Source organism: Lepisosteus oculatus, chromosome 4 (genome assembly GCF_040954835.1).
Source record: "Lepisosteus oculatus isolate fLepOcu1 chromosome 4, fLepOcu1.hap2, whole genome shotgun sequence".
Lineage (NCBI taxonomy): Eukaryota > Metazoa > Chordata > Actinopteri > Semionotiformes > Lepisosteidae > Lepisosteus > Lepisosteus oculatus.
In genome coordinates, this window is record NC_090699.1 from 51,869,674 (window position 1) to 51,892,887 (window position 23,214).

The window sequence follows — 23,214 nt, forward strand, 5'->3', positions numbered from 1 at the left end:
GGACTGTGGGAGGAACCTAGAGCACTTGAAGAAAACCCACATAAACATGGGGAAATTATATAAACTCAACAGGCCAGAATCAATTCCAAGGCTCTACGGCAGCATTAAAAACCAAAGCATAGTGACACCCATTAGACCAGCATAATACTGTTATTTTATTTTTTGTTCTGCATTTTCATATTCATTATCATATATTCATTATTATTTTCCGTGTGCTTTTTTTTCATGTTTGTCATTTCTTTTCCACATTTGTATTTCAGTTAGATCTGTCAATGGTACAGAGTCACGTGATATCACTGATGCTAGTGGTGAGTTAAGTTATTAACAGCAATCTAATCTTGTTCCAACACATTTATGGAATGGGAATTCTGAACTCCTGTTACATAGTCAGCAGGTGCACAATCAGTAAAAGCAGCATGCTTGACCAACATGAAATTGAATCCACTTAGCTAAAGGTACAGCGTAAAACATGTCAAAAACTCAATCTGGAAATACTGTCGCAGCTCCTGGTACATAAAGTCACAGATTTCATATTTGGAATTAATATTTACAGTTTGTAACCAGGTTTATCAAAACTACACATTATAAATCCTGTAGAGTATAGATTATTTTTTTAACTTACTGTAGAGTGAGATGTTGCTGTTAAAAAAAAAAGTTTTAAAAGGCTTTATTAGTTGATTTACTAGTCAGTGTACTTGATACTAAAATATTGTTTGATACTTAAAATAATCAAGATTTTCTTGTATGTTAATTGTAAACACTCCCCTCTATTTAAAGCAAACGCAATCTCAGAAAGAAAGCCAAGGCTTCTATCCCCCTCTGGTGGTCACTCTGAGATCCAGCTTGTGAAAGGAGATTTACTTCAGTTGGAGTGTATCGCAGAAGGACTGTGAGTAACATGTTCTCTAATCTTCCATAATACAGCTTGTTATGTCCAAACAAACTATCTAAAATCCCTCTTCTTAAAGTTGTGCTTTTGACCTATAAAACGACTATAATGTGCTTCCTCTTCATTTTCTAAACTTGCCGCCCTTATCTGTACTCCAGGTCTAAACAAACACTGTAACCCATTGACAGCTTCTTTGTCAACTTTCTTTCGTTGCCACAAGCGGTATGGGATACAATTTAGTACAGTAATGGTGTAATAATAAAGTATATACTGTAATAAATATTATGAAAATAATTTTGGTGAAAAATGATAAAAAGAGGGTTTATACATTTAAACTGTTTCATGTCACTAACAATTGTACAGTAACTGGAAAGAGTTTATCTTTTTTGTTTGGTGATGCTGTTAGTCCAACTCCTTCGTATGAGTGGGTTAGAGTTGGAGCCGACATGCCTGAGCAAGCAAGAAAGGAAAACCATGGCAAACTTATAAGAATACCTAATGTGCAGGAAGAGGATGATGGTAAATACATGTGCAAAGCTAAGAATTCACTTGGAGAAGTACACCACTACTTCCACGTTACAGTTGAAGGTGAGTGATTCTGCAGGTAGGAGTCATGAAATTTAAATATTATTTTGGTTTCCAGCAAATTAAAGCAGTTTAAATTTGTGGTGTATTAAGAAGAAAAGGAATGACTGCTTCATCCAATCCATAGCTATAAGCAAAACAGTTCTACAAAAGAGCTTGTACCCCACAATTATAATTGTGATTTGTTCTAAACTACCTACAGTACAGTATACAGTAGATCACCTGGGATGTATCATTTTGTTTGGAAAAACTCGCCATCTAGTGGTTAATGGTTGCAATGGTGCGTCACAGTTTTCAGTTAAACACCTTTGCTTCTTCCAACTAAAGATTTGAACTCCACTAAATAACTTAGAAATGATCATTTATGAGAAAAGACTTGCAAACGCAAATGATTATATTTAACCTAATTTTAATATCATTACAGGGAAACCAGATTACATGTATTTTATCTTCCTTTATTTGTGTTTAATACATTGATACTAGTATAGTGTTCTGAAATTGTCACCAAAAACACATACAGTATAGTACAAAATAAGTCTTATTAAGCAATATATTTATTACTATGAATTTAATTATTTTCTTCCCAGAACCACCTCAATGGGATTTTAAACCAGAAAGCCAGATAAAAGTCATTGGGTCTGAAGCCCATATAAGATGTTCTGCAACAGGTAAACCACAGCCAAGTATAAAGTGGACAGTAAATGGGTTACCTTTACATGGTAAGTAAAAAAAAAATCTGTAAGACTTGCATTATGAAATATACATGAAAAGTCTACTCTCAGAACTACAGTATTTTGCATTTATCTTGAAACAAAAATACCTTTAACAAAGAATCAAGGATAACTGTATGTTTTAATGCACGGTTACATTCTGACAGAATGTAAGCTGTAAGTGTTTAAAAGTTAATTTTATCAGAATTTAATGCTTCGGCAAAATACCTTAACATTTGGAGTGTAGACCTTTAAAGCAGGTTTCTTGATGTTAAATTAAAAGGAGTTCAAAGCTTAGGAGGAGGAAAAGCCTAAGTTCCTACCAATCACTGGGTATAGAGTATAAACACAGGGCTCTAGACCACTGTGTGCCACGTTTAGCACTGTTATCTTCAATCTATCATAACCTACTCTGCGGCCTTTGCAGCAACCTCTTGGTTTACCAGTAGGGGGCTCCATCTTCTTGATAATATGACCATGCAGTGCCTCAAACCAAAATATGTTAAAGCCAAAATATCAGTTAGGACCCTGCAATCATTTTACTGTGGTTTCTCAGTGTATTATAAATTTCCTATTAATTCATTAATGATTATTTCAGATGTACCTGCATCCAACAGAAGAGTTTTAGGTGACACAGTCATACTTCATAATGTAAAGCCAAATGACAGTGCAGTATATCAATGTCAAGCATCAAACAAACATGGGACCATCCTTGCCAATGCTAATATCATGGTAATGAGTAAGTACACCATTGTATTCATGTACTTTTGGATGTAAGAGTGAATTACTTCGAAAGCATTTCACTTTCAGGCCTAATTACTTTTCAGATGACTAAATGCAAGTTCAAGTTCTGTACAGTATTGCTATCACTTTTTTAAATGAGTGCCTCTGCTTCTACTGTTTACCATTCTGTCCAACCTTATTGTATTAGCTATGGAGAAAAAAAGGAACACCAACGTGATCATAAAATAGCTAAAGGATAGTAAACATCTGTTTTCTTTGTTAGTTGGAAAAAAAGTATTAATTATTTTAATTCCTTGGAATTCCTTAATTTTAAAGTGTAGCAAAGGGTGCCCTTAAGTTAATATTACTGCCTGAGGAAAACTGCTGTTTTAGGATACTCTGTTTAAAGCACCCTTTGTCTCAATGGAACCTGGATGTGATTACTTTTAAATGCAAACGTGTTTCCACCATTAAACTATTATGCTTCAAAGAAGAAACATGACACTTTCATTCTTAATTTGTGAAGTTTTATGTCTTTCAAATACATAGAACATAGAGAAAAACAACATTTTGTTCATCAGACACATGTTTTTCAGTGTTTGCCCACTGTGTGTCCTGTACAGACCTTTATTATTCCCTATACAGTAAATAACCTTTGTCCCATTTATTTACAGTATCAGCATTTCATAGGTTTGCTCCTGAATACCCCAATACCACTAAAAACATGACCATAATAAGTCCTAATTCAATGCACTCTAATAGCTGTATAAAATCCAGATGTATTATTGTATTGTGTTAACTTTCCTGTCAGACCTTCCTCCGATGATACTAACTGAGGATTTTCAGGAATATGCGGCTGTGGTAGGGAAGAGTGTCACCATGCACTGCAAAGTATTCAGCTCCCCCACTTCGGCGATATCTTGGTAAGTGACAGTTAAGGTCCGTCTATATCAGTGGAGATCTTCAATGTACTTTCCTTGCATATAAAACATAAACATCTTTTCATTCCCATTAATCTGAAAATGCAATAAACACATAATTGATTTTTTTACTTCATAAAATCTAAAAAACTCCAGTATAGTCCAACTTCTTACAATACATAGCAGTATAAAACAAATGCTTGATAATACAAGCCTAGGTTTTCAATAATATTTACTGTACATTTTGCAGGCATTGAACTTGTTGCAAAGCAAATGTATACAGAATGTCAAGCCAATTCACTACGACAAGCAATGTTTTTTTTCCAAGATCTGACAAGTTTACAAACAACTGAGTTTTGTACAGGAGATGCTCCAAAAGATTGTAAACTTAACGCAGAACCTGTAATTTTCATTTTCATGAAAGAACCCGTAAATGCTGATGCTCCATTTCTTCAGTGATGGGTCGAGCATGAGCATTGTTTGATCAAGTCCAATTGGATATGCATCTTTTTGGAATACCATAGTGTGAAACATGTATGATGGAGGCAATGAACAGGTGGCAATATTCAGCAGTATTAAGTGAAGGCTGAGGTAAAATGCATTGGCACAGAAGTAGAACAAGAATGAGCATTGAGTTACCAGTTGCTTATGTTAAATACTACTGAATGGATGAAGATGGGTACTACACACAACCCCTCAAAAGAAACAAAAAATCAGTTAAAGTGATTTTGTTAAGTGATGATCATGGAACAAAACCCCATCAGTGATAAGATTGAACAGAAGTCCAATGTGTTTGAGAGGCCACAAGCAGGAACTTTTCACAATGTCAGATTATTAAGATCTCCCCCTTCTTGATTGCCCCAGTAATATGTAGTGGCTTAATGCCTGTTGTTTATCCTAGAATTTCTTTGCTTACAGCTGTCTGTTTAATAATATTACTAATGTACTCTGAATTTGACAGTGATACTAATCACCAGCACTTCTTCAGAGCATATTCTTCTTTCTCCAGCTTCTTTTGTAGTAATTCCCACTGAAATATTGGGCTGCTTAAAAATAGCATTAAATTGGTTGATTACATCTTATGGAAATGAGCACCTTTCTGCCTTTATTTCTGATTACATTCTGTAGTCTTCACTGGATGCAGCGATGCTGCTAGTCTGAGCACTGTGTGGGGATCTGAACCTAAGTTGTTAGGATTGTAGTACATATGAACTACTGCTGTGTTGAAAGAGCTGACCTGCTAAGCTAGGTTACATGCTTTAGGCCACATCTTTTACTTAGTTGTTGGACCTAAATCAATACCGCCTTTCCACAGTCACAGACAATTCTGTTAGGCTTCCAGGTTTATGCTTCTCTTAAAAAACTACCAGAAATACTGAGCCTATTGCTGCTTTTGAATCTTTCTTTTAAAAAAAATCACTTTGGCTTTCTGTTGTCATTTTTTATCATGCAAACAGTTCTTCTTAGGATTTTTAAAATATTATTCCTGTTATATTTTCTGTCTTTTAAAGCATTCTTTGTAAAGTTATTTCTCCTCCATGTTTTGTAGCATATACCCTTACAGACTATAAAACACACAAATACTTTTAAATACAATAAATACAAATGCTTGACAAGAGTTGTTTAATGTCTTTTTAGGTCAAAGGATGAATCAGTTGATTCTCTTCAAGATGACAAAAGATTTTCTATTCATAAAAATGGCTCGTTGGAGATTCATAGTGTTGTAAAAAAAGATAGTGGCCAATACATATGCCTTGCTACCAACAACGAGGGAAAATCAGCAATTACTACATTATTAGATGTAAAAGGTATGTTGTAGCATACACTGTCATCCCTAGTAGTCTAGTCATTAGCTAAACAAATTATTATACAATATCAGCTCACTTTATTAAACAAATGTAAAATAATATTACTTTGTTTTCTGTCTAAATGAAGTAGTATCTGTACATACAAAAGTTAAAAAACTACTAAAACATTTAACACCATCCTTTACAGCTGGGGATTGACAAAATTAAAAATGATTATAATTTATAATTTTACAGATGCAACAAAAATAGTGGATGCTCCACAGCATTTAAAGGTGCTAAGAGGAACCACTGCTCAACTGACTTGCCAGGCAGAATATGACAGCTCTTTCAAAAGTAACTTTCGAACCCTCTGGAAAAAAGATCAAGAGGAAATATTTTTTAACAATACAGAAAGCACTCGGTAAGATACGTGTCTTATAAAAGTTGTTTTGAAAATATTTCTTAAGTATTTGTATTCATTAGCACCAATATACAGTGTTTTTTATTTACTTTAAACTGTGATATAAAAAAGATAAAAATGTTTAGCAAATTCTAACTTGTTAGTTCAACTGCGAGAGGCATTGTATAATCTTGTCCTCTTAATGTTTAGATATTATGAGGATAGTGGGGTGTTGCAAATAATCAATGTAAACCATGAAGACGAAGCTGTATATACTTGTATAGCAATCACCCCTTTAGACCAAGATGAGGCAACTGCACAACTCATTGTACTTGGTAAGTAAAAAATAAAACTTTTTTATTTGACTTATCCACTATGACTGAAGCTGTGGGGTCCCAACAAAGAAATAACATCAACATTTTTTTTAGAACGACTAATTATATTTTTTATAAAGGAAGAATGCTAGTCAAATTATGAGTGTGTTGTTGTTGTTATTACCACACCAAATCTCTGATATAAAGATGGAATATTTTGGTATTTGCACAAACTGTAGATGTTCCTGATCCTCCTGTGGAGCTGGCACTTAGTGATCACAAAAACAGAAGTGTAAAACTAAAGTGGGATCCTGGGGATAGCCATAACAGTCCAATAACAGGTACAGTACTTCTACATCCAGGCAATCACACAAAACTGTTAATACTCATTTTAAATCTTTGAACTTATACTGTATAAGCATGCTGTATTTTTTATTGGATCCAAGAACCTTTTGAAATAACATGCTCTTTAGGAAGGGTCAAATTTCATTCTGTGTCACAGCTGGAAAGAATTAGAAGGCCCAAAGGGAAGTTGTGCTGTGCAGGACTTAATCTTAATATGTAATTCTTTAAATAGAGTTTATTGTTGAATATGAAGAAACCCGATGGGAGCCTGGGAAGTGGAAGGAATTGGTAAGAGTTCCTGGGAATCATGCTTCAGCGCTTTTAAAACTGCATGGCCATCTAGACTACCAGTTCCGTGTGTTAGCGGTTAATGAAGTTGGAAGAGGCCAACCAAGTGAACCAACAGAGAGATACAAAACTCCTCCAGCAGGTTTGTGTTCCTCAGCATCATTAGCATGCTTTTGAATCAACATTTAATTTCCAAATGATTAAATATTTATATATTTTTTCCTTTCGTACCTTTTTCTACTGCAATTCAATTTGTATACCCTCTTGATAATTGCTTAGAGGAAATACAGTACATACAGTATACTGCAGTAGTTTGTAGTTCAGGGGCTGCGGGCTACTGCAGCTTTTTAGAAATACTCAGTTGTGGGGCTGCACTACTGTGTAAAACCGCCAAGTGGAGCAGTGAAAGCTTAATGTGGTATGTGGAGCATTTGGGCTATCGCCAGAAAATGCCTGGTTTCAAATCCTGGCCAATGCTGAGGGACAATGCTGTTCTATAATTTTTCAATTATAGAACTTAAGTTGTATACTGTGTAGAACTCACTGAATGACCAGGTTCTTGAAGTGAGCAGGAAAACAGACCTTTATGTATGCATACAGGAGCACAGTGCAAAATCCAGTTCTGAATAGAGCTCAAATTGAATACAGCATTGTTTCCCTTTTTATACAATGAGAATCACACCAATTTAGTCATACTGTATAAGAGGAAACCAAAAGAATAGCAGATATTCCAACAGAAAAACATAAGATATTTTCTTAGGTAGTTTCAATTGCTTGCATACCAAGAGAACATTTAGTTTCAAAATGGAATGTCTATTACCTGATAAAAGAGAGTCATGTGCGATTGCAGCTATCAACCAGCTACTCACCAAGGATAAGGATAATTATGAGAACAGGCCTGTTGTTCTTTTCTCAAAGCACAAAATTATTAACCCTTTGGATCTCTTCAACTGTTTAGACTTTTATTCATTTTAAACTGACTGAATGTTAAACATTAAACTAATTAAAAAGTCAGAATATTTTATGAAACCAAGATTATTCAGTTGGATATATAAAAATGGTTCATTATTAAACTATAGCTTGTGAACATGATGTGCTTCTTTTAGGTTTACATCCACATACAGAAAATCTAAAGGTAAATTTTGGAAGCTGAAAATAAAAACAGTAGAATAGCGTAATACATACCTAATGTACACACAGTAGATGGTAGGTGATGGCTCAATATAAAAAGTACACAACAGTAATCCACCTTCTTCATAAATATTTTATGCATCAAAGTCTTTAACTTGGTGACTTACAGTGGGTTATGGTTTTAACGTGCTTGTTCTAACATTATAACGTTTAAATACCGTACTGCATAAAAAGTTATAACATTTATACTTTTCTAAGAATGTGTACAGTATATCACTACCTACACTGTATGTGTTCACAACATGCAACTTTTTGTGTATAGTATCTGGCCTTTTACTAACTTTGTCATCTTATTGTGTGGTTCAGTGTGGCAGATTGTGTTTGAGATAACAATAAACAGGAATAACAATAGTTTATTTCCTGGGAGCTTTGAAAAAAAATTGAATGGCATACTCTACTTGCATTATATGGGCAATGCAATTTTCTAGTCATGCATTTGCTGCTATGGTGAAACACAAATTTCATATTTTGTTTCCTTTTTAGCTCCTGATAAGAACCCAGAAAATATCAAAATTGAAGGCCATTTGCCTAATGAATTAGATATTAATTGGGAGGTAAGAAAACACAATTGGGTCATTTTTTACTAAGTACATTTTCTTCCTACTACAAAAAGTATGTCTTATCACAATACATCTATTAACAACTATAGTGGTAAGTGATATTTCTATAGTGAATACAGAAATGTTTCTTTTTAATAATCTAGAAATAATCTTTCTGTAATTGTGTTATATTTTATAATGTTAGGTGCTTCAACAGAAGATGGGAGCTTTATTTTGAAATTTGTACTCTGCAGAAGTTTCTTACTCCTTTGTGTCAGGTTTGAATACAGAGTGTTTAAAAATTGATGTAAAGTAACTGAATTCTACTTAACACTTCATTGTAGTGCTTTAAAAAGATAAATGGAAAGTGATATGAAGGTGATTTATTCATGTATTCAGTCTGGTCTTACTTCAAAGAGAACCCTTTTTTCTTTATTTCTCAACCCAGAGTGATATTAAAGAACCTACTGGATTTGTCCAGTCTGTCATTGTTAATGGCCAATTTTTGTGGACCATAATTGTATTTTATTATGTTTTCCACTGATATCCCAGTGTGAAGCATGCCAAATGATCTTTTGCTGTGCCTTTCTTCTTTTGATTCATAGAATGCTTTCAATGCTGTAGTAGAATATCACTTTGCTGCAGTTCATTCTAATATCTTCAAGCCAGGCTGTACTAGCACAGCTTTCAGCTCACATCCCTGGAGAGTTATAGCTTGTTAGTGTCACTAATAAAAAATAAATAAATAAGAAAGATCCTGAGCTTGAAATAATTGCTTGTTTTAAAATACAGCTCACTCCTCTTACAGTAAATAAAATCTTATCCTATCTCTCTTTGGTAAAGAGGCATGTATTATTTTTCTATTGAATGTTACATGCACTCTATATAAAATTGTGGTGTGTCATTAGAAGAAAGTAGAAATCCTTATTGTCTTAGTTTTTTTTCTACACAAATGCAATATACTGGGTTGTGTCTACTTATTTTGCAATTATCAGTGGCTTGTCCACATGGCTTCACAGTACGTTTAATCAATGTATTGCACTGGGAGAATGAGGATGTGTGGACATAATTAAAGGGGAACTGCAGTCCCAGTTTATCAGACCGGTTATTAGATCTCAGTAACAAAAATTGGCGTTACAGAAAAAATGTACAGAGTTCAAACTAAGCGCAAAAACGTGAACTTTGTGAAAGTACTATGAGTTGCCATGTTACTGCAAACTCACATTCAAGTTCCCATGAACTGCAACATCATTCGGCCCTACCTCCTCACTAGTCTCCGTAATGACTAATGTACTGTGATGTACAACTGAATAATAACATGTGGTGCAGCAGCCATTTCACTTCAGAAATATTCCAATATTATCTGCACGCACAGTTAACAAGTAAGTAGTATTTGTCGGCAAAACCATATTAAAATCGAAAGCAATATTTCTGTTGGATTTAAAGAGATGTACTGTATTCAAAAGCCTGCTTGTTTCCAATGTCATAGAGCTGCACACATCACCAGATGTTTTGTTGACCCATTCTGGGATGAGTTTCCCGAAAACTATTTATCTTTGAGACTAACTAGCAACTTTACGATGTACGTATGTAACGTACATGCTACTTTTTCATGCGTTTCCCAAAACCCCTCTTAATCGGTTGTTACGTCCCAGTGTGTGTTCTGTGTGTGTTTTTTCTGTTATGTCCACACTGCTGACCCTTGATTGTTCTCCCTTCCCCGTTGGCCCACCATTACACCACACTTTCAGTATGACGTCATCATCAATTAGCTGTCAGCCAATCAAAACACATCTTATTCAGCATATACCTTAACATGGAGATTTTCATCAAGGAGAGGCCTTTCGTTTGACTTCGGTCCCGTTTGGTTTTCGCTTCGCTTCTGGTTATTGCTTCGGCTTCATTTGTTGGTTTGTTTTGCTTTGTGTGTGTGTGTATTTTCGTATAGCTTCGGCTTTGTTGTTTTGTTGGTTTTCTGTTAGTTTCTTTGTACTTTTGTTTGTGTGTTCATCCTTGTTTTGCCATTACCTTTGCCGTGTTACATGTTCAACTTTTGTGTTCTTTTGTACCCTGCTCCTGTTGATTACTCTTGTTTTCCCTTATTTGTATTCCTGGTTCACTTGTGTTTTTGTGTGAACTTTTGTATATAAGGTTAGTTTAGGTTGTTGGGTACACTTACTCACTTAGTTGATTTTGCATTAGTACACTAGTTTAGTACGGGTGAGTGCCATTTGTCTTGTATGGTTTTGGGTAGTCAGTGCAGGTTAGCTAGGGTGTTGAAGACGCCGAAGACCATGTGTTTCGGGTTTTCTTTTGTAGTCAGATTAGCTTTCCCTCACTGTCCTAGCCAGCTCCATTTTGTTTGTTATTTTCTTTTATTTGGCACCACTCTAGTTCCTTACCCTTGTTATCACGCTTCCTAGTCCCTCACCAAACCCCACCTGCTTCCAAAAGAATTATCCAAAATTTACACCCCTTTACCCCTAGACACTTGGGGTTGTAACATCGGTCATTTTACAAGCAAGTATAAAGTACTTCTTTGTTAACCCTGCCCCTGAAGTCGCTTAGCAAAAAGCATCACAAGTTGATTGAAAAACAATCAATTGACAATACTTTCATTATATGGTGTCAGTTTTGGTCCTTCAGTGGGAAGTCAACATGACATCATAATTTAACAACCATTTATTGTAAGCGAAAGCATATAGACAGGCACAAAATGGGACACATTGTTTCTAAGAGAAAATAAAAAAAATTACTGACATGCCGTAAAAGAAAACCAAGATTGACTGTGTGGACAGTGTATGCGTCCTACACGTCTTTGATTTAAAGCAATATTTTTTGGCACGCTGCCATTAAGAATCAAAGTGTTTCATGAGAAAATACTGTTGTTATTGGATGTATTGGAACTTCATTTTAACTGGTCTTATTAACTTGACATCTGGAAAAATTAACTACTAAGCTTGGCATGTGTCACTCAACAAATACAGGACCTATAATCACATTTGAAAACGAGTAAGTCTCAAGCTTTACCATCAACAATCATGACAGAACATAAAACGGTATTCGAACTTTAAATATTGTATTGACTGCGGGTTTCAGTATGGAATGGAGCAGGTGTGGGACTCAGAGAATGGGGTTGAACAACACATTTAATAACCAGGAACTAGGAAAGGTACACACACAGGGACAGGGGTTACAGCTCTGCACCTACACTAACACGAAGGGAAGAGACTGTCTCCCAGCCTCCGTCCCACTCTATACAGTCCCGTAGTCCCACCCCCAGACCCTGTTCTCAGCCCACCTTGCATGCACATGGCTTAAGTGCCCAGTGTGGCATTACTTTATAAATATATATTAGGACCAATGATTTAACTTAAATAGTGTATTACTGCATTTCATCATGAAAATCATATAATCTAGTCAAGTATAAAACTTAATTTTTTTTGTTTTTTTAATTGAATGTATTGTAACGGATTGGGGTTCTCTGGGCATGTGCTCTTGCCTCTCCTATAAAAATACAAGTAGAGGAGAAAATACAGATAAAAGAAAGAAAACATAAACAGAACAAAAAAAAACAACTGCCAGCAGTAATGAGGGTAAATATTTATGTAACCAAGTTATGTGTTTACATATATCAAATGTTTTCCTTGCTTTAGCATTTTTTATGTTCTTTATGGAATGTAAATAAAATTTTAACTCCACCTCAAAAGTACTAAAGGAGGGAGTATTATTGGACCATTTGACTTATGAATATGAAATTTACCCAGGGTGACTAATAAATTTATTACTGTATAAATAAATGAACTTTTTCCAAATTTCCTCTTACATGGCACAACAAAATATAAAAATCCTTAATATGAAATCTTAGTATTCTAAATTTCCAGAGAATTGTCATGATGTGAATTTAATGTTGTCTGTCTGGCGATCTCTGTCGCTAAAGTAACGAGTGGGTCGGGGAGCACGTAGATTACGAAGGATTTAACATGCTACTTTAGTTATGATGGATTTTGGGAAACGCTTGTAAATTTACGATAGATCTTAAGATTGAGTTTACGATGTTCTTAGTGCTACAATGCTTTCGGGAAACTCACCCCTGAATCGCAAAATCATGGCACTGCACATAACTTGAAATTTCATTTATTTTGTGGTGTAAATTGGAGATTTTACAAGTTACTGTATACATTTAACTTTTATTGCGGTTTGAAATGCTATCATCAATGCTGATTCTTTCTAACCCTGAAATCTGAAAAGAGCATTGCAGTTCCCCTGTAAGTGGTATTTAAAGCTCCTGTTATATGTTTTTTTCAGTATAGAGTTCATAAAACCTGATCTAAATATTGTAAGACAACTTATTTGAGGCTCTATGCATAGTGCCTTATTGCATCGAGAGCAACAGTCAGATGAGGAGCACATCTTTCATATATCACTGCAAGCTTGCAAGTGCCCAGCAGGTCCTAGGCATTGCTACTGCACCAAAAACTGAAGACTTTCAGGACAAATAAATTGCACTCAGCCTCAGATATGCTTAGCCAATTGTGCATTACTGCTTGAAAAATCTTGGAAATAATTGGCACTGCACATACTGTACCTCACGTACATCATATCCAAAATGTAGAGCAAAATCTGCACCCTGGTTTGTATCAGAACAAAAATACATTTGTTTATATGCTTATTGTTCACAACCAGTCAATTTCTTTTCTGGAAGAAATACATGTTTTATGTTTTAAATGTTTTAAAAATAAACCAAAGCATTTCCAAGAGAGTTTTTTGCCTGTGAAAAACTGTCAGTATTTTATCAGATTTTATGTGTGAGCTAAAAAAAACATTTTTCAGCACATTTTAGAGGGAGGCAGGAGAGAATGGATTGCTGTAACAAATTAATCTTGGAATAAGGTATTGGTGGACCAGAAGGTAGCACTCCTCCCTCTGGCAGTTCTCAAATTTTGAGTTCTCAAGGCTGTCCCCCAAAGTGCTCACCAGTGACATTGTGTTCTAGGAGGTGCTGTCTTTCAGATGGGATATTAGACCAAGATCCTGTGGCACTGTTTGGGAAAGTAGGGGTGTCAACCCCAGTCTCCTGTATAAATTCCAGTAAGCCTGAACAATGTAGTCTACCTTTAAAGTTCTCCACTTGTGCTATTACTGTAGGTAGTGGGGATGGATGCTGAAAATTTCATTGGAAAAAGCAATAATCCTTTTGTTGTTTTATGTTTTGCTCCTAGCCTCTGAAACCCATTGAACAAAATGGCCCTGGGCTTGAGTATAAAGTGAGCTACAGGCAACAGGGGAGTGAGGAAGACTGGACAGATCGCTTCATTAAAAGGCATTCCTTTGTTGTCAAAAACACCCCAACATTTGTAGCATATGAAATAAAAATTCAAGCAAAGAATCATTACGGCTGGGGTCCAGCACCCCAAGTGGTAACTGGTTATTCTGGAGAAGACTGTAAGTGCTCTCTGCTTTTTTGTAAAACTATAGAAAGCAACTTCGGCCCCTAGAGGGCAGGCTTTAACGTGTCAATAGCTCACAGTGAGGGACTGAAAAAAAACAAACATTTTGACCAAAATATCATATTGTGCAATTTCTTGGGGCTATAATAAGTACTGAACTACAGCTATTACATGCAGTTTTCCTGAGAGTTAAAAAAGTGAATTGGGAGTTGTTTTGTTTTACAGAAAAGAATAAAAACAAAAATATCAAACACTATTGATCAACCCATGTTCCTTACATTTAATCTCCCTTTCACATTCACCTGCTTAAATGATAACATCTTATACAAAAAGTGTGAGTTGCATTTAAACTACCTGTGAAGGAAGGTCAGCAATTTAATCTACAGTACTCTGCTTGTGTAGATTATTCTGCTTTATTTGGTACCAGACAATGTTGTCTCAAAATGCAATGTGTGACATACTGTAGATGAGCTACTTGAACAAGTATGTCCATAATTTCAAACAGAACAAACACACTGCATTAGGTAACTACTTTAAAGTTATACTGTATATCCTTTTCTTCGGTTTTCTTTTGGAGTTGACTTCAGGATATTCCCAAGAGGTGTATTTGTGAGATGTAGTCATCTCAGCTTTGTCCTCAACCTTGTGCTAGGCTGTCCTATGTTAGGATATTTTAATGTGTCTGGCAGTTTATAGACATTATTAGCATCCACAGTGTAGAAAATACTGTAACATAGTATTGAGGGTAATGAAAGCTTTTAGTTTTGTGTCAGCTGATGACAGAGATGATTTTTAACTTGTTTCAAGTTATATTTGTGCAAGACATCTATGATGAAAATATTAGAAGACTGTTCTGTTCTATCTGAAATTCGAAGAAAATATAGAAGGAGCTAAATTCTTCAATAATATGTAATATTACACAGTCTCAGATTGTTTAGCTGTCTTCATGCATGCATAGTTAAGTGAGCTTATTATTAAAATACTGTACAAAAAATTTAGTATTAAGCAGAATATGAAAAAATGCCATGCAAACCCAGTTGCTCTATGAAGGTATCAGTAATATTAATCTACAGTATAATAACTTTTGATTATGATTGTTTTCAGTTCCGTCAGCTGCCCCTGACAATGTGGAAGTAAAAGTTCTTAACAGTACTTTAGCCAAAGTCAGCTGGTCAAAAGTTCCAAAGGACAAGATTAATGGACACCTTGGAGGGTATAAGGTAAAGAATGCTGTCCAGCAACTTTTTGGGGCTATGATTATATATATATTTTTAAGAATTGTAGAGTGTCTGCCATTATAAAAACATTTACACGTAGGTCACAAAATAATTAAGCTTTTTTTGCTTTTCCTGTTTTCCTTAAATTGAAAAAGAAAAGAAGATGATTAGCCATTTGAAATTCTATTTTAGAAACAATTATAACAATTATTAAAACTATAGTACAAACATTAATAACAAAATCATTTAAAGAAATTACTTCCTTGTGTGAGTGCCCACTATAAACCTTTTATACAAGATTAATACAAATGATACAGACACAGTACAGTAAAAGTAAAAATCCTATTTTTTCTATCATGGTTTCAAGATGCAATGTATTGTAAGTCCAATATATTATTACAAGAACCCACATATCTCTAGTAAAAGAAAAGTATTAGAAAATGTACTGTATATATGCTCTAGTTTGTTTTTTGCAAATGTGATAAGCATTTAAATATACCATGCTGCTTTAAAGATAATTAATTTAAAGAACACAATAATGTGTTACAGAAGTAAGGGCAAAATAATGGTGTACTGCATCAGTAGTAAGAAAACTACCTACCACACTATATTACAAAAAGTACAGTCTGCTGTAACAACAATACTATATATAACAAAAATACAGCAAAAATCTGTAAAGGCAGCACCTATTATGTGAGAAAAATTACAATCTGTAACAGCAGTACATACTATGTTATCATAACAATGAGTGTTGACATAGTGTTTTAGTAGTTCAGTGTTGTTAATGTAATAACGGTGTAATAGAGATGTTTGTTTTGGTCTTCTTTGCTGTCCTCTTTATGAAGCTATTCTTTTCATCTTTTATCCATCCCCCCATGATCTGCCAAATTTTAAACTGCAAGCAACATCAACTTGTTCAGCATCATTTTTTGCTTGATCAATAGCTGCAAGCTTCTCTTCTTTAGGCACAACTTTGTTGATATTTTGTACACATACAGTCATCACTCAGCCTCTTGTCTTTACTTTGAGCTCCAACAAATGAATCTGGCAATTGTTCAATTTCTATCACAGAGAACAATATTCAGTGGTGTGATTCAATGTACTATAAAAAAATAAATGGGGTGATGGTGGGCCACTCCTGAGCTGCAATATAATGTATCTGTAGCTAGGGGCAATATAATGATGGGTGCTGCAGGTACAGTATATCAAATAAATTCTTATTTTTGGTTCTTGGAATCCTGTTAGGTTAGATAAGAAAATTTGAAGGCATGGGAGAGCCCTTAACAATCACCAGTAATAACAATCATAGTAATAATCATATAAGACATATCTGTATTGTCTAGCAGGGTAGTGCACTTACATATTTATTGGATTTAAATTTTAGAGTGTAAGGGAAGGTAACAGACTGTAAAGTTACAAATGTATTTTACATGAGCTCTGCATACTTAATACAATACCATGACTGCTTAATCAAACGCCTTTCATTAGAATAGTTACATTCCCAAGTCTGGGTTTCTTAAGTCTTCCAAGAAGGGTAGAATAGGCTGAGTTCAGGTGCAGATCATGTACATTAACCTTGAATGTTTCCACATGATCTTTATTCTGCATGTTTTGATTTAAATGTTCTTTTTATTCTAATTGTATATTTTTTGCTTTCTTCGTTTCAGGTTAGCTGGTGGAGGATGAGGGGCTTGTTAGAATCTAAGAAAAGCCACGGGGAGAAACACATGTTAACATTTCCTGGGGAGAGACACCATGGAATGGTCCCAGGCCTGAAGCCTTTCTCTGAGTACATTCTAATTGTCACGGCCTTCAATGGACGGGGCAGTGGTCCAGGCAGCCTCCCTGCCACATTCACAACTCCAGAGGGAGGTAAGAATGGTGGTGCTAAAGGAATGGCAATGCATAAACATACATACATAAATACATAAATTGTACATAAATTGACTGCTCTCTCTAAACAGTTCAAAAAAAGGATAGAACACTTCACAATCTGTGTTCTTGTGGCAGTCATAAAAGAAAACAAAAAATAAGTTTTGAAACATCATTAAATGAATGAGGCTTGATGTATATCTTGTTACTTCAGCAGCCCCGGTGTCTATGTTATATATTTTCCTTTCCGGGGACAAAACCTCTTTACTCATATGTTTTTTCTTTTTAAAAATAGAATCAGAATTGTTTTCTGTTTTATACCTTCTGTGTTTGGAAACACACATTGGTAATGGTTTAACCTGCTATGCTATACAAAAGAAAAATGAAGGTGAAACTCCAACTTTCCAAGTCATTCATAATTCCATACATGGTCCACAGTATCTTTAGATTAAAAACCAACACTACAAGCCTGCAGAATTTGGGAGAACAATGAAACACCAAATTGTTCTTCACTGCTTTGTGAATCCCAGTCACAATCATCTAATGGTATGTTCCAATCTGAACCCAGAAGTGTCTCCTCCATGGAGCTCAAGCCACACAAGCCTTTACTGCTTGATTCTCTAGGGATTCTTTCTGTGTTCTTCTTTAAAGGACTTTTACATTTCCCTTTCTCACCTTGACCTCCCTTCACTCTAAATGCATTCCCACTTTTTTATTTATGTACACATTGGCCTGAAATCCAGTCAATTGCCCAGATATGTCATCTGTGCCCAGCCACATAAATAAAACTCATGGTTCACCATGAGAAACTTGTAGAATTTCTCAGTACCTCAATCTCTCTATTGCTTCACATCATGAGAGTGGCAGTGTGATGGAAAAATAGTTCTCTTATTAAGGTTTTACAGGAAATATTTGTTCCTAACTTATTAGAAATTTTTTGTTTTAATTATTTTCCAGTTCCTGAAAAAATCCAAATATTTCGTGGAAGCCCTCAGACGAATTCAATAACTCTTGTATGGGCCCCACCATTGGAACCAAATGGAATCCTCACAGGATATCTTTTGCAGTATCAGATAAGTATGTAAAAAATAAACAAAACTAATCTCAGTCATTCAGAGCTCAGTCTCTATCTTTTTTCCTGACTATTACTAGCAAGGAGCACAATCCTTATAACAGATATGTTTTCAATATTTAAAACTGTCATTGTTATTTCATATGGAAGCGCATTGTTGTCATCAAGAAAAAAAAATAACGAGTTAGATAGTCATTATGAGAAAATGATCTTGTATTTCAAGATAGCAGATTGTCTCGTAATTATGAGATACCTGTTGCAGATTATCTCGTTATTCTGGGACAGCAGATTATGTTGTAATTTGGAGATTCTTGCGTACATTACGTGATTATCATGTGATAGCACAATTGTCATAAATACCCACATTATCAATAGATGACTTTCAGTTTTAAGCAGTGGAATCGATTACACGGGACAATCATTCTTGTTTAAAGATATATGTGAGTGTCTTCATTGTTAAAATGATGTTCACATTAGGTAGAAATTGTAACATTTCACTTTGAATAAACCCCAGTGGAAAGTAAGTCTGTGCACATTCTGCAGCGTCGAAATGTTTCAGAATGCTAAACCCACATTTCTAACTGAGTTATCGGTAGCTTCTAGGTGCTGTCATTGCACAATATAACAGGTTGTTCATACACTCAAATGGTTGTTGTTATCTCATAACTGCAAGATTTTCTTACTTGATAACTCGTGATTTTTTTTCTTTGATGCAGCAATGCGCTTCTGTAATCTCAAACCTCAGCACTGATTCATGAAAAATGATTCAGAAGTATTTTTACCAGATACTTGTGGTTTTGTAACTTAATGAAAACAAAACCGGTTTCTGCATTCAATATCTATTTGCAATAATTACAAGTGACAACTAAATGCTGGCTGTTATTCTTAAGAATGATACTACTGGATGCTAGTAATAATTGTTTTTATTTAATTTTAACTAAAACTTAATTTGATTGATGCATTATGCTAGTATTGATTTACCCTTTCGCAATTAAGAATTCCAACCATTGCTTAGACTTTACCATTACATGATATTACTATTTTGTTATATTTTCTTTCATGTTTCAAGTAATGATAAAAATCATTCTGTGAAGTGCACCACCAAACTGGGTGATGTGTGGCACCTTTTATGCACCACCACTTACTTCTTTATCATTTTTATTATAATATAATTATAATAAACAGATAACTAGTTCATCTCTTTAATTTAAATAATTCATTTTCAGAGACAATGAACATCTGTAGGGAAAGAACATTTTGTTTAAGCATGCCATGAAAATTTTTTGTTTTAGTACAGGAGGCTTACGGGGTACATAAATAAGCAATATACTTTTTATCATCACTTAAAAATGGATGTACACAGAGTCATAACTTCTTAAACATAATACTGAAACAATACATGAAACATACTATGATGACTAAGACTATGATGAATGGAATCAGTTTTGTTCTGTTATTTCCTTTTAAGCTTCCAAGCCTGTTTTATATTGGCTTGAAACATATTGATTTCCTCTGAAAACTTTTGAAGGAAGAAGCTACCAGGGAGGAAGTGACATCTCGAGCTGAAAGAGTTGGAGGTTTGCCTTCTGGCCTCTGCTTGTCAATTTTTTATTCTGATCAAAATAAGAGCTACATAAGCAGGGAGCTGCGGAGGGCTGTGCCTGGTTTTCCCAGTGCGGAAATCTCTGCCTCTAGGACAGACTTTCAATGATAGAGTGAGACAGTGAGTGGAGCCTTCTGCCTCCTGAGACAGTATCAGTCACATCAAACAAGATGTAGGGCTTGTTTCTATAGCACTTCACTAATGATGCCAGGTCAAAACATGCAGCTCCACTGATTTCCCTTTTTGCTGACCACTGACAGGACACCAACATTTCTGAAGGAGAGGCATATGTTTCAAATTCATAGACAGTTACATTGGGAATTACAACGTATTTTGCTTTACACCAGTAACAAATAATATGGGACCCATTTGTATATAATCAGCACTCTTGTTGGTGATAATGTAAAGTGAGCTCTTCAGCATTTACATTCAAATTACTTGCAACTGTTTCTTTTCTATCTCACAATACAGTAAAGTACCACTAGACAAGAGCTGCAGTTGGAAATAAGGCAAATTAGTGTTTTAGGAACTGCTTGTAAATTCTCTTAATCATAGAGTTTGCTTTTTATGTTTTGGTTTCATAAAAAAGAACAACAGTATACAGTATGTTATAAAACATACAATATGATAGAAAATTCCCAAAACATAACAAAGAACTCCTTAAATGTATTTAATTAAATAAGATATTGTGCATCACAGCACCATGTGCTTTCTAAAGACGTATTTGAACTAGTGGCGGCATGATAGCACAGTATCATTGCTGCCTCACAGCTCTGGGACCCTGCTTGTATTTGTATGTTCTCCCTGTGTTTGCATGGGTTTCCTCCAGGTCCTCTGATTTCTTCTCACTGTCTTAAAACATTGTACTATATTGATGGGTTAATTGGCTTCCCAAAAATTGGCCTTGGTGTGATTTTGTACATGTCTGTGTCTATGTGTACCTTCCAATGGACTTCCTGGGAGAATACTGCTTTGTGCTCGCCCACTGCTTGCCAGGATGGGCTTTGGCTCCCCTGTGACCTTGTATTGGAAAAAGTGGTTAGAAAATAGATGGATGGATGCTTGAACTAATGAAAAGGAGTCCTTTGTAAAATGTGTACACCTGTCTGTATTGTAATCTAAGTGCCAATGGAATTTAATGCAGACACACAGGTGGTAAAAGACTAAATTGAACAGCTGAAAATATCATTAGATGAACATGGAAGGTGAAATCTCATATCACTGCACGATAATGTATACTGTGAGCTTCATCTCTTTAGACTGATTGAGTTAGTGTCACGACACTGTAAGGAGGTGTAAAATGAAGTTTACTTTGAAGTTAAGGTGAATTTGATTTTAATATTTTAGTTGGTTTTAGTTCTGAGTTTTAACATTGCATAATAGATATACTGAGAGACTTCAAAAATAATATATATATATATTTAGAATCAATTGCATTTGTTGCATTTTAAAGCTTTTTTGTGCATTTGTATCTTTGCAACAAAAATGGTATGCATTTAACTACAACACCATTTTAGAAATTTGTTTAGTTTGATTATAATTTCTGTAAAAATACTATTCACTGAAAGAAAGTAATTATTTTCTAATTACTTTATGTACATACTGTACACTGTAATTCAAACCAGAAACCCTGAAAAATGGAGCTACTGTAGCTTAAATACAAACAATATCAGCCTTCACGCAAACCAATTGTTCCCTTTAAACCTCATAATCGTTTGATCCTCAGGCATAAAGGAGCACTTTGGTTTTACCATCTCATGTTACTATTGGTTTTTTAATATATTAATGCAATATGAATTTAGAAATTAAGGAAAGAAAGCCTAACCAGATCAAACTTTTTTATTCTTGTTTTGGGCTTCAGTCAATGACACAGATGATCTTGGCAACCTGTACATAGTCAACATCACCAGTCCGACCACATCAAAGTGGGTGGTCCAGGACCTGCAGACCCACAGCAAGTACAAGTTCTACCTGAGTGCCTGTACCAGAGCAGGGTGTGGCAAAGCAGTCACTGAGGAAACAGTAACCTTCATGGAAACACGTAAGTGATGAATGAATGTGAAAGAGAGGGGAGAGAGTAGGGTCAGTGGTGTGTGCATGTGTATGGGGTCAGGGATTTAAACTCTGCCAAGCTGTTCAGATTATCATCACTGTACCTCTTTATTCATAGACATCTCATAAAGGGAGTGTGTTTGTGGTTCCTTTATCTTTTAATGAAAGTACACATTCATGGATTTGAAAGCAAAAACAAAATTCCAAAGTACTTGGAATCTAGAACACAATACAGTGTTATTTTAAAATACTTATAATTCTGTGCCATAACGTATACAGGCTCTCTCCCTCTACAACACCCTGTTATTTTTCTTTTGTTCATCCTTCTTTTGGTCTTTTTTTTCAAATAGGAGATGTCATTTTTTGTTATAAATGACACAACTTTAAATATGGTTTCTCTTGTTTATAATGTTTTACACATTTATTTTTTTACTTAAGTAGCTCTTCCTTAAATTACAATAATGGCAATATCTTAGCATCTTGACTGAATGCAGTCTTTTCTTTAAAGGCAGATAAAAATGAATACAAAACTTGTATTCATTTTTTAATAAAAAAATCATATTTGTAAAAGATCTCAAGGGATGTTTTACGTGTTTTACGTGTTGTGCAGTACTGTAATATTATTGATCTGCCAGCAAGCATGTTGTGAAAGAAGTGAAAACCTGCCCAGTAATACAATGCTTTGCACAAGGAAAAATAAATATAATATAGCATTTATAAGGAATTCTGTTTAGGTTTTTACATCCTCCATGTATTCAAACATACTGTTCTAGTATTTCTTTAGTTTAATTCAGAAAACAGTGCATGACATTAAAAATGACTGTTATTCTTTCTTGTGAAAATCATCGCAGTGCTATTAGCCTACAGTATATGCTTGAGAATACAGTATATCATTCTTCACTCTTTTCTTTCAAAAGATGTTACTTCACCTACGGAGGTGGCAGCTGATGTGATCTTCAGTATGTAGTTTTCAGATTCTTTACAATTAAAGTATAAAACAGCTACAACCTTTTTAACCTTTTTTTTAATTTCTGTTTTAATTATATCCACAGACATTATCCAGGGTTAGATATACTGTGTACATAAGCATCAGACAAAGCAAAAATCTAAGCCCCAAAGGTTATGAGAATGAATCTGATGTGGTTGTACAATTATATTTTTATATGCATATATTTCGAAGTCCTACTACTGGCACCATAAAGTCCATTAAAAATACTGTATTCATTCAAATTTAGGATGTCCTCCAATTTAAGATGC

At 34.8% G+C, this 23,214-nt stretch overlaps 1 protein-coding gene across 16 annotated transcripts in view; it reads left to right on the top strand.

The window, feature by feature from the left end:
• Positions 1-23,214, top strand: part of chl1b (cell adhesion molecule L1-like b) — a 105,529-nt gene that overhangs the window by 61,422 nt on the left and 20,893 nt on the right. For 10 of the 16 annotated variants that reach the window (XM_015347251.2, XM_015347239.2, XM_015347249.2 and 7 more), the window contains 18 exons: positions 261-308; positions 778-889; positions 1,296-1,477; positions 2,062-2,193; positions 2,783-2,923; positions 3,719-3,830; positions 5,466-5,635; positions 5,870-6,035; positions 6,225-6,349; positions 6,568-6,669; positions 6,906-7,103; positions 8,636-8,706; positions 13,914-14,136; positions 15,246-15,361; positions 17,026-17,230; positions 18,188-18,307; positions 21,767-21,946; positions 22,875-22,916. In XM_015347251.2, coding sequence (XP_015202737.2) covers positions 261-308; positions 778-889; positions 1,296-1,477; positions 2,062-2,193; positions 2,783-2,923; positions 3,719-3,830; positions 5,466-5,635; positions 5,870-6,035; positions 6,225-6,349; positions 6,568-6,669; positions 6,906-7,103; positions 8,636-8,706; positions 13,914-14,136; positions 15,246-15,361; positions 17,026-17,230; positions 18,188-18,307; positions 21,767-21,946; positions 22,875-22,916 — 2,445 coding nt within the window. The remainder of the gene's footprint in view (positions 1-260; positions 309-777; positions 890-1,295; positions 1,478-2,061; positions 2,194-2,782; positions 2,924-3,718; positions 3,831-5,465; positions 5,636-5,869; positions 6,036-6,224; positions 6,350-6,567; positions 6,670-6,905; positions 7,104-8,635; positions 8,707-13,913; positions 14,137-15,245; positions 15,362-17,025; positions 17,231-18,187; positions 18,308-21,766; positions 21,947-22,874; positions 22,917-23,214) is intronic. The other 6 variants (XM_015347245.2, XM_006630640.3, XM_015347255.2 and 3 more) reach the window with 2 other exon arrangements.